Below are 12,208 nucleotides of genomic sequence, written 5' to 3' on the forward strand. Positions count from 1 at the left end.
CTGGCGAACGGCAATGAGATTCACCCTTCACACGCGAATTTCGCTCTACTTTGGTTTTCATCATTGCCAGCATCGGCCATCGGATGCTGGACACTATGGACTAGTAGAATTCTCCACCGAATCTGCCCTGACACACCCACTGTTAACGATGGGGGTACCACTCGGGACCTCGGTTCGGTTTGTGTTCCAGCATGATTGGCCAGGAAGCTTGACCTTTCGTAAAGCGTTCGGGAAGACCAACGTAAGTGCTCCTTTTTTATGTAGTCCTCGAAAACCCAACCTCCGATCGATACGTTCGATGCCTCGGCTGGCAACGGCTCGGAGGGAAGCCATTGCTGAACGGGGGCCGACCGAAATCCGAAAATGAACATGTTCCGACGTGCTTGTTTACGGCCAATACGGCAAACAACCGCTGTCAAGTTGTTGCCCGAGCCCTTTTCCAGCCGGAACCGGTACCACCGGACGCACCGGGAAACGCTTCCCAGCGGAGGAGGATGCCATCTCCAGATAATAATTAAATGAGTGGAAGTAGAATTTTCCGGTTACACTGTTGCCGTTAGTGGACGTGAGTATGCACTGTACATTGTTGGCGGGTCTGGTTGGCGGAGTTCACTTGCCGATGAAGCGTATTGTGGTTCGGGGAAGCGGACGTCTATGGGTGCAATTATCGCTAGAACAGTAAACCTAGACGAGGGTTCGACCGGTCGGTGCCCTGGTCCGGTCAGGCATTAAACGAGGGTCGTTATATTTAGCACGTTTTATTTCCAGCACCAAATCCCACGGAAAATGGAGTGAAATGTGCTGTTTTCCTTGAAAGATTCCGTGCCCCGTGGGCAGCAAAGGGAGATGAACCAAATGCACTGTTTTAGTAGACGTAGCACATACTACAGAGAGCTTTGGAATTTGCTATTGAGCTAATTTTTCAATTAAACAAAATATTACTTCTTCAGCTGCACTATACAATTATTTACACTTTATGGGAGTCTGTTGCTTTGCATCCCGTAAGAGATATGCATATGGAAAGGGTGTCAAGTGCACAATTGTGGCCTTTGTTGCCTACCCCCTCGGTCTATTGAATGGCAGAAATACAACCCTACAATACAATACAGCATTGAGCAAAGCTTCCTCTTTACAATGTCACCATTCCAGGACCATCTTGCGAATGCACGTACCAGGGTGCGTTTCACTCGGCCCTAGGACCGCATGACAGAGAGACATTCCGCCCACGACACAGATGCAGCAGCCGTGTGCGATGTGGTGATATTCGATCTGTCACCACAATGCGCCACAAAAGCCATATTTATTGTGCTCGAGCAAACGAAACACTTCTAATTAATAAGATTTAGCTCAGCCTATGGTAGCACGTTTCGATGCGATGCGATAGTCACGATGGTCAGGCGTTGCCTAGTGTCGGTAGGAGGGATCGGTAGTGCGAAGCGAAGCTGTAGCCACTCATCAAACCACAATGGGTGTCTTTTCATTCTCGGTTTGTACCGATCAGCCTGGCGTCCTGCAAAAAGCAACCGTACATCGGCTGACATCGGAGACAAACGATGGCGTTTATCGCCTTCTGGTTCACCGCGGGAGGCTCCTCTCTATCGGGGAGGAAAGACGCTGCGGCAGGGAATATACGATACGACGTGAAATTAATAAACGCTCTTCGAAAGCTCTTATCACATCACGACGGGAAGCGAGTTGCTTCTCGCTGTGTTTGCGTTGCGTCCCGTGTCAATGTATCGCCGGATAATTTGATTGGCAAATAATTGGAATTAATGACTGGTGGTGGATTGATCACGGACAGGCAAGGTCTCCGGTTTACCGGTGTACTGCTCATTACCAGGGCTTACCAGCGCAGTCGGTATTGGGGATTTTCCCGGCCGCATGTCGAACTCAAAATGCCAAATGAAATGAAAACGGGGACCGCGTGTTCGCTCGGCGCGATCGATAAGCTTACTGGTAGCGAAATAAACCGGGATTAGAATTAACTGGAAACTCTGTGCTTCCCTTTTGAAATCGAAATACTGTGCAATTTGTTAGTGCACAAGGTGGGTTGTCATGGAATAATTATAGTTGAAGCAAGGGATTCACTTATCTGGCTCACATGCCCGATGATCCGTTCACGAGACATGAGCAGTTCTGTGCTGTTTCGCTTGCGAGGTGAAATTGAATACAAAGTATACAAGCTGTAATATAAAGCGGTACATAACTGTAGCAACAGACGATGACTATAGTTTTTGCAAATTCAAGCTTTTGAAATTAATTGTTTTATTTTATCGCTAAAACAGTATTTCGATGAATTGGTTCATAAATAGATAAATATTTTTTTATGCTTTGTAAATTTGGCTTTGTATGTGAATACTTGATTTTTATAATTACTGAGAAAATTTCAGTACGGTATCGTTGCCACGGCAAACGGCATATAAATTATTTGAATTTTCTGGAAACTTTAACTATTCATCTGAAATAATCTGTCAAAATTTAGGAATACCGAAACCAATTACGTGAATTTAGATACGAGCGAAATATACGAATACAAATTTAACAGGACCCATCAGCCAATGTAAACTCATTTAAATGTCACTGCTTCTTTAAATTGATTCTGATTAAAAAGGTCAAACGCTTTGAAATAGTTCGAACTGCTGCTGGTTAATTTCTTGGAACAATACCACTTAATATTTTCTGTTTAGATTGTCTCTGGCATCTACGGCATGAAACTGACATATGCACCATCGCATCTTGAAATGAGTTTGATATGAAATGCGACTTTCTAAAACGGTCTAAAACGGTTAGCCAAAATATGGTCCTTGTTAGCTACTTGTCGTAATATTAGAATTACGGAATTGGAAATATCAATGCATTATCTCTTCAAGTGTTTGGTGTTGAAACATCCATGCATTAACTTGAGTCTTTTGATTTCTGTAAAATTTGTCTTTAAAATGTTTAGTTCAATATATTGGATAGTCATGCTTGAATAGTAATAATTGATTGCGAATGTTACAACATGTTAATGTACTGATATGGTCTTTTCAACCTATCAGTATTCACGCTATATTCCATTGAATTTCCCCACAAAAATAAAACCAACACAAAACAGTCCCACTGTAAAAGATGCCATCCATTTTTTTGGCATCTAGCGCACGTTTTAAAATAATCGAATTTGTTTTCCCATATTAAAGGGTTAATTCGGCGATAAATTGAACCTAACACGATTGAACCTTCGATTAAACCAGTGTTGAAGCAGCTTAAAGCAGCATGCAATAGAGCTGAGCCAAAGGAATTAATCGAAGCAGGGAAGCTACCGGTATCCGGACGAACCCCTTTTGGGACAAAATTATGAGCGAAGTGGCTTTTGCCGAAATAGACCATAATGAATGTATTTCTATCGGGGGACTTTGATCTTGCCGGCTCGCAAAAACCTGCCGTCTGCAACCTCCGAGTGCTCCCGGAAGTCTGCAGGAGTGAAAGAGACAGGCTTGACTCGTGCCACCAGACCGGAACACCCGATAAACGAGCAGGTTAATGATGACAAATAGATCGAATAAGATGGGCCCGGCTTTATGGGCGCCCATTAGAGCGATGCTTGATGGTTTCGAGCAGGATAACGGGATGGGTGGCGCAGGATTCGCGCCCCTCGAGGACCACATCCGGCGTATATTCGAAGTGTGCTGCTGCTGCACAACGTGTTGTCGACTTTTTGACGAATTACAGGTACGTCGTAAAACGCGAATGTTTACAAGGCACTAAACGGGACACGGCGTGGAATGTATGTTTGTAGGGTGTTCTGGAATGTGGATACGTCGTCGTAAGGCAAGCACAAAAGCAGTGCGCAAAAAACAAACAAACAAGCGGAAAATCCAACAGCTACACTCCGGAAAGCACAGTGCTACAACAGGGGTGAATTACCGATTAGAGGATTAATGTTCTCGTGTCGTAAACCGTGCGCCATCACCAGCAGATCCATCGCCTTGGTTTTCAGCTCGTGGGACGCCGAACTCGAACTCGGGATCTCCTTCAGCTGCACCAGGTCGCCCTGTGAAGAGAGTGCCCAGGGGCGGTGGAGGGGAGAGATAAAAAAAAGATGATGTGAGAAAAAAAGGCTCGTAGTGCGAAGGGCGAACAGGCGCCATCATCGGGCGTCGAAGCGATTGGAATCGAAGTTGGAAGGCACCCGGTTTAATGGATGCTCTGGCGCGGTCGGGATCAAAATGGGATTTGCTTTCGGTTGTAGATAAACAACAAAAACACACACAAAAATGAAAAAGCACTTAACGGAAACACCTCCACCGGACGGTCGCGTAGTTCCTTACGTTGTAGCGCGCCTTGTGATCGATGGCCGCCGTACTGTGGCGGATTAGCGTTTCGCTGCCCGAGCTCGGCTTGGTCGGGACCGGAAGGCCGAGATTTTTGAGCGACCCGATCGAACCCTTCAGCAGGTCCGGCTTCTCCACCTCGGGTCCGCCAAACTCCTGGAGCTGCTGCAGCCAGCAGCACAGCATCGCCTCGATACCCTCGTCAACCTGTGCACGGCGATACGGGTCGGCATCGGGAGGTGTCCGGATGGAAATACATGCAAATTAGACCTTCATTAACGTTTCCCTTTTGCGGGTGGGGCCACTGCTCTGCTGCCCGCCTCGCACTTACCCTCCGCATGTCGACTGGGAACACAAAGTCCGCCGGCGAGAGGACGATCTTGTTCGGCCCTTTGGAGAGGCGCGTCTTGAGGATGTAGTTCCTGTCGATGGGAGGAGAACAGAACGAAACAGTTGGTTGAAACAAAAATACATTAGACAACTCCCTTGTCGTAACGGTTGCGGCCCAAAGGGCGACGTAGTTGTTGGGAACCATTTAATTAGATACCACACTCTCGCCCGGTTTCGATAACGAGTTCTCCTTAGGGAAACTATCCGAAACGGACGGTTGAGTTGGCTCGGATTGTCCTTCTGGCAATCATTTCCAACCGAGCTACAAAGAAACGAACTCTTCGGCGGAAAAGCCAGCGTTTATGCTTTGCGGAGCGAAATGAATTCAAAGAAAATTATTTCCGTCCCTTTGGTGTCCTGTTCGGGTTTCAGCGATGTCCTTCACTGGATTCCCCAATTCAGTCTCAGATTCGTTCTCGAAGGATTGCACACTTTAAGGTTTGATTTACGGTTTTGTTGACTTCGTTTGAACATTGGAACGATGAAAACGACAAGTGAAAAATACTAATGATCGTAAAATGTGTCACAAACCTGAATAATTTCCATATTATTTACGCACGATAGGACGGTTTTAATTATATCTCATCTTACTTTCAACTCCTACTTTTATTTCTAGTATTTATCTCTTCTTCGTTGAACATCGTGCTTTTTTCTAGTATTTAGAAGAAAACAGAAGGGTCCACACTTTTGCGATGCTGCCCAGTCCAAACCACTCAGGAACTATTTTTACCGTAAATAATCGTAATTTTCCCTCGTGACCCAAGGCGGGAGCACGGGACACTGCTTTCGGTAATCGGAAGCCGTGGGCTTTTGGCAACCGGAATCGTTTCTGAGCATTCCCGGAGGCTTTTCCAATAATGCCGTTGGCGCAAGACATACTTCACGGTAAGGAGGCAAACCCAGAACGCTAAAACCCAAGTTCCAAACAGTTGGCTTTTTTTCTCTTCCGGTGCGTCCGGCGTTTACCGTTGGAATTCTTTGCAATCGATGGCATGCGGCAAAAGGAAAACAAGAAATAACGAAATGCTCGCAGCCGTGAAAGAAAAGCGAAGCAGTGGGAGTCACGAAGCGCTCGGATAAATCGTGCTGGTAAGTCGGGACGGCACGGCGGAAGAGAAAGTTTCATTTTCTTTCTCGATGAAAACTTAATTGAGTGAGTTATGCTTTGTCCCATTGCAGGGACCGTACCCTTCCATTCTATTACACGCTTCCTTTCCTTCCGCTTCTGGGCATGTTTCCTCACGGTGAGGGATCGCCCCGGAGCGATCGGGGGGGTCATAACCGTGGCGAACCGATTAAGGCCCAGTGTCGCCGGTTCGTTGCTTTCGTTGGTTTGCTTTTTTTTATTTTATTTTGTTGACGTCCTTATCGCTTTTCATGATTGTGTGTATGTGTGCGCACATTGCCGGCACTCTCGGTCGACACAGTAAGCCACCCAGAGCTTCCCAGTACGAAGCGTTCGAAAAGTGCGTTAACCTAATCGAAGTCAATTAATTTTCCGGAGTCACGAGTTTTCCGCCAAACGGACCCTCATCATGTCACAAACATACACACATACCTTCCCGAGGGCCGCCTCACTTGGTCGGAGAAGGATGCGCAGGGACGAAAGTTACAAAGTTCAGAATTAAAAGTTCGGAATACTTTCACCGCCAATGGAAGAGAGATAAACACTTCATTGGAGTTTTCTCTTTCTTGCCCGGGGCTTTCCCTCGAGTTTGTGGCGTTTTTTTTTACACGCGTCTCCCGTTATGAATGGTTGGGACCGGGCAGATCCGATGATGAGGATACTTTCCCGAAACGAGCACCGTTCCGCCCGGATGGGACGGTCATAAATTCAGGGATGAATCGTTTGAGTGGCTTCCTCGGTATCGGATAAGTTTCCCCGATAACTTTGCGATACGGTGCAGTCAAAGTCTTGCGTGCGGATTGGAGCGAAGGGCAGGCCAGGATCCTCCGTTTGGACAGGCCATCAGAAGGTAGGCTGTACTTTTGGAACGGTGGAGGGACCATTATATGGCCGTCGAGTAATTTGTTACCGGGCGATAATGTGCGGCTCCTTGCTGACACCTGACATGCCGAGGAAATCGCTTCCGGAGCTGGCTTTTCCGAGCTCGAGCGGCGGTTGTTTAAGCCACGGTCAATCCCTGGTCAAAAGTTGACTACGATTCGCTATCGATCGAGATAATGGACTATCGGCCATTGGAAGAGCTTAAAAACTTGTTTCAAAAGAAGTACAAAAATGAACTTATTCTTAGTACTCCATAAGCTCTAGTAATTGATAAGTTTAATTACGGAACGGAACAGGTATTCTTAGGACAATCGCTTTTTTGGGGTTATATGAAGCTTATCAATGAACATGGCTTAACATAACCAATTGTTGCATGAATAAAATCGATTTTCTAGGAGTTACATCAGTTTGAAAAATATATCATCAACTTGATGCTATATAGTAGATATTTTTCATTTTCAAACATGTAAACGATTTTTATTAAATTTAAGGACGGTGAAACAACGATGAAATCGAATCAATTTTTGACAGAAAGATTCACAATTTACAGATTTATTTTTGGATACTGATTGCTCCTTTTTCCAAAATACTTATAGCCATATCATTTCAAAATTAATCATTTCCTTTCATTGCTGTTCACAAACAAGTACAAGGCGCCTCCATTATCGCTTGTCTGCAAGTTACGCCTAGCCAATTCTTGTGTCACGGTGTTAGTGGTTAAACTCCTCTTAAACGGATGGATCGTTTTTTTCAAACTTTGCACACATGTTTGTTAGGCATGAGAATAGGTTTTTAGCTATATCTCCCGTCAGGAAAATACATACTTTTTTAATTGATTACGATTTTCTATCGTCGTATATTGGTTTGTTTGTTTACATCAGTAATTACATATGAAGTGTAATCTCAACAGCACGCTGTTACAGAGCGTAGAAAGTTGATTACGAAAAAATTGTTTCTTTGCATTAACAAGAAGAATAATCTTCATTATGTGTCGGTAATAATAACAAATGTTGTTTAGTTTAAGTAACTTTTACATATGGGTGAATGTAAACATCGAATCAAAACATGCAAACGTCGAAGAGTTGAAAGTTAAAATACAAAACATTGGTTGCATTATATATGTTTATTGATCTAGCTTGCAACCCCACGAAAATGTAAGTGTAACGACAGGGTTTTGGAACCCTTTGATTTTTACAGAGCATAGCACCTGTAGAATGAACAATCAAAATGTGTAGTTAAAAACCATATATTTTCATCAGTTGTATGTCGTTCAAAAAATGTTTAACCAAGGCAGCTAGTAAATCATATATTCTAACCAAACAAAATTCGATGGAATATAAATCGATTGACATTACAGGTAAGTAATCTATTATCGTAACCTTACCCACTGAAGCGCGAGGAATTAATATATTCGCTTCGGTCAAACACGGACATTTTAAAAGATACATCAATTAGAGCCATTTTCGGTTTTTTCTTTCAAAGCGAAAGCGTTGGCGTCCCCTGTGCTTCATGGGATTAAATATTAATAATGTTCCCTTCGCTTGCGCCGTTGTTGTTGGTTTTTTGTGTATCTAAATTCCGTGCTAACTTATTCATACCGCATTGCCGCATCCGGCGCCGCCGAGGAAGAAAAAAAAACCTTTCCGAACCGGGAATTCCAGCGACCGTGAAGTGAATCGGTAAAAAGTATCATAAATTTGCGATACCCAAAACGCGGTGACTCGGAACAAGTTAAACAAACTCTGCCGATTCACCCGACGGTCGGACCGAGCTTCGGTTAATCCATTTTCCCTTGCCAATTTTCCTACTCCACCACCACCACCTAGTAAATGTCCGGGGCCTGGTGTCCGGATGGAATGGAACACATAATGGCTGGCCGTTGGCAACAGGTCAGCACGCAGTTGTGCATTATTTATCATCCTATATTCCGGCCGTCCGGGGAAGGGCAAAGTTTTATCATTTTTGTGGTACCCGAACCCAGCCCCAGCCCCCCTCTCCCCCAGTGGTTGCGGCTTTTTTGGCGAACGGCATTCGCTTGGATGCAGCTGATTGAATAAACAAACGCCCGGTGCGCGTATTGTGAGCGAAGGCGATTAAAACATAACCACTTCCAGCGAAACGGGTCCCACCGGAGCACGTAATAAGTGGACCCAGGCGGAAATTAGCCGATTAGCAGTGGCGAACTTTTCCCCCAGCCCACACCCACGTCCCATAATCCGAGTTGTCCACGAAGGACGACGAATCGTGTGATGGCATGGATTTAAGGATATTCTTTGCTTTAATACTTTGCCAGCAAACAAGGCCTTCTTCGAACGATCATGATTCGAAATTGATGGTTGGAGGGAAGGGAAACACAGAATGTTACGAAAAATTGTGATTTTTCCCGGGGGTGGAACGAAAAACACTCTTTTCGTTGTCATAAAAGAGAAACACCAAACCGCACCGTCTCCTGCAGGCGTCACCAGTGGGCGGATGGAAGTTTTTCGAACAGAAAGAAAACACACACACACACACAACTTGTTCGCCAGTTGTTTGCCAATTTTCGACCTCTGGTGTTTTCGTGTACTCATTTTATAGGAGCAAAGTAAAAAAAAATATCACAAAATAATAAAACAACACCACGAGGAACGGTTCGAGACGCGCCCGGTTAAACAAGGGTTTTGTTTTCCACCGGCTGCACGTCAATCAACGTTGGCTGCGTGTCCAGAAATAGACGGCTTTGGGTCAGAAAATTAGGACGAAATCAATTTCGGATTCAATTGCTTCCAATCGTGTGCGTGTGTGTGTAGGGAAAAGGTAAAGAGTGAGAATACCCATGCGTTTGCAGCTTGACAGCGCGAGCCCAAACCGGCACCCTGTGGGGGCGAGTGCCGGTCTCTCGAGAAAAGGGATGAACAATAAAGCAGCCAACTTACAAGCGGCACGAATCAAAAAAGGGCGCTCTACTGTCCCCGGGAGCTGCCGGTCGAAACGAAACGAAGCCAAACGGGCAGCCGGGCGTAGTTAATACACCTAGAGAAAAAGCTAGCTCGTGTCGAAAGGGTGTCTGGGGTTTGGTCTTAATTTGATAGGTCCCAGGGTGGGCGGAAAAATTTCGACCGAAACGAGCTGTCGGTCAAGTGAAGCGACCCGGAAGAATGGGTAGAAAAGATTGATGGACAGAACGGGCTGCCCGTTGAAAGGTGCCATCCAGCTGTCTTACGGTGGAAGTGTTAACTCAATAGCTATTTCCATCCGCACACCGCGGCCTTGGCAAATACCAAGCGGGGGACCGTATTTACTTCCAGCATGTAAATGACATACGCATCAGAACGCCCGAACACGTCGCACGCCTTCGAGAAGGCAGCAGATGTACTCGGAATGAAATTTCACTCCGTTCGCTCGACAAGTTCCGAGGAAAAATTTGCATTCCGATGTATTTAAATAAAGCTGCACGCTCAGCGAACCGTATAAATTGGACGCCGTTCGGGGAATTTATTTCCGAAAGCTTTTCCTAAACGCCACCCGGAAAGCCTGCATCGAAAACGGTATGGTGTAATACCCTCCCAACGAGGGGAACAACGCGCAGGGCAAGGAGTAAAAGGGTCGGTGGAAACTTTGATCTCGGGTATGGGCCCGGACAACCGTGTTCCGAATGTCGCCGGAACGTTCGTTTCGCGCGAGATGAATTGCGTCACGTTTTCATTTCACGTTTTGCAAGTCGGAATCTCGACCTGGCGGGAGAAGGAGCGTGATGACCTTCGGAAGGAAGGTAACTTCCGGGAAAGCGGAAAGCACCGGAAACACGTACGGTAACGTTTACATGCGCACGGAGCGATGTTGCCATCCAAATGGCAGGTAATTTACCTCGGCATTAATGGTACCGGCCTTCCGGAAATGCTGACGGCGCGAAAATCCCCGTGGAAAACCCCGTGGTCCCGATGCAACGCGGTGAAAGACTTACCGGACGGCCACGGTGAACACGACGCTACCGACGATCATGGCAACCGCGATGAGCGCCACCAGCCCGACCACCGTCCAGCACAGCGGGCCGCAGAACCAGATCGTCTCGAGCGTCGCCTCGACCACCCAGTCGGCGTACCCGGGCGGAACCGGATGCATGCTGAACTGGTGCCGGTGCAGCTGGCTCTGCTGCAGGATCAGGAAGGGGCGCCAGACGACGGCCTGCTGCGGGTGGTGCGGCGAGAAGTTCTTGAAGTCGAACGCAATGAAATCGAACTGCACCGCCCGGTGCCGCCCGGCGTCCTGCAGCGTCGCCAGCAGGAAGTCGAAGAACTGGAAGTGCTCGCCGAACAGCAGCCGGTTGTCGGGCCGTTCCGGTGGCTTACGGTAGGTCCCGTTGGGGCCGAGCATCCGATCGTAGCTGGCGAGGAAGAGCTCACAAAAGCGCTCGATTTCCTCGACCGCCGCTGCGAACGATTGATTCACGGCTTGGCCGCCCCCACCGGCCCCGATCCCCGGCCCCGACCGGTCGGTGTCATTTTCCGCCGATGATGGATTGCTGGGGGCGGTCGAGGTGACAGCTTGGTCCACGGCCAGCTCACAGTAGCTCCCGAACAGCGTCTGGCAGCGGGCGGAGTCGACGGTTTGCTTGAGGATCTCCTGCCAGTTGGCAACGTGCTGGAAGAAACCCTGGAAGTCGCAGCCTTCCGACGGCTCCGTACCGTTCGCGGCGACGTCCAGCAGGACCTCCAGCGCTCCGCGGAGTTCCTCGTCGTCGGACGCGCCCTGGTGGGCATTATCGCTGTCCGCATCGATACTATCATCGCCGGTCGTCAGGCGAATTTTCAGCAAATTCTCGCTGATGTGCTCGTAGTCGCCTAGGTCGACGGCATGCAGCCGGTGCAGGATGGTGCGAAAGTTCTCGGTCAGTATCGTGAGGACGAGCAGGTTGCGCCGGTGGCGTAGCGTTTCCCCCAGCAGCAGCTCCGAACCCGCTTCCTTCGCCAGCCGCCGGTAGAGGACGTTATCGCTGCTGAATATTGCGCCCACCATGTCGACCAGCAGGATCTTCGTGCTGCCGTACCGCTGCAGTTGATTGATTACGCTGATTGTTTGCGGCGAGTTGATCGACGAACAGATGATTACCACTGGGGAAAGAGAATGGTGCGAGAGGAGGAAGGAGTGTTAAAATGTGCAAAGGCCACCGAGTCGAATGAAAAAAGGCGGAAAAAGGCAGCATAAAAGTTCGTTAAACGCTTTTGTCAGCCAGTGAATGGGCAAATTGATTGGACCCCGTTGTCTGTGTGTTCGTCTGTGTGTCGTGGCAGTCGAGAGCCGAGAAAATGGGGTCATGGGCTAGGCGAGGCCAGCCGATGGACACATTTACTATTGCGGGTCGTAATATATTTATCCCTGCGAAACCAAAGAGCAAAAATAAAGCTATATTCGTAGTGCATAACTGGCCGTGAGAAATTGATACTAACGGCTTTGGGCAACCTACAACCTGCACAAACAAAACACCAACCCTCTAACGGGGCTAATGTTTTGATGAGATTGC

At 47.4% G+C, this 12,208-nt stretch overlaps 1 protein-coding gene across 1 annotated transcript in view; it reads right to left on the reverse strand.

The window, feature by feature from the left end:
* Positions 1–12,208, reverse strand: part of LOC131259969 (uncharacterized) — a 44,068-nt gene that overhangs the window by 11,021 nt on the left and 20,839 nt on the right. The window contains exons 5-8 of the mRNA XM_058261592.1: positions 10,652–11,798; positions 4,642–4,732; positions 4,308–4,517; positions 3,904–4,030 (exon numbers count right to left, since the gene is read on the reverse strand). Of these exons, the coding sequence (XP_058117575.1) occupies positions 3,904–4,030; positions 4,308–4,517; positions 4,642–4,732; positions 10,652–11,798 (1,575 nt within the window). The remainder of the gene's footprint in view (positions 1–3,903; positions 4,031–4,307; positions 4,518–4,641; positions 4,733–10,651; positions 11,799–12,208) is intronic.

The sequence above is a fragment of the Anopheles coustani genome, chromosome 3 (assembly GCF_943734705.1).
Source record: "Anopheles coustani chromosome 3, idAnoCousDA_361_x.2, whole genome shotgun sequence".
Taxonomy (NCBI): domain Eukaryota; kingdom Metazoa; phylum Arthropoda; class Insecta; order Diptera; family Culicidae; genus Anopheles; species Anopheles coustani.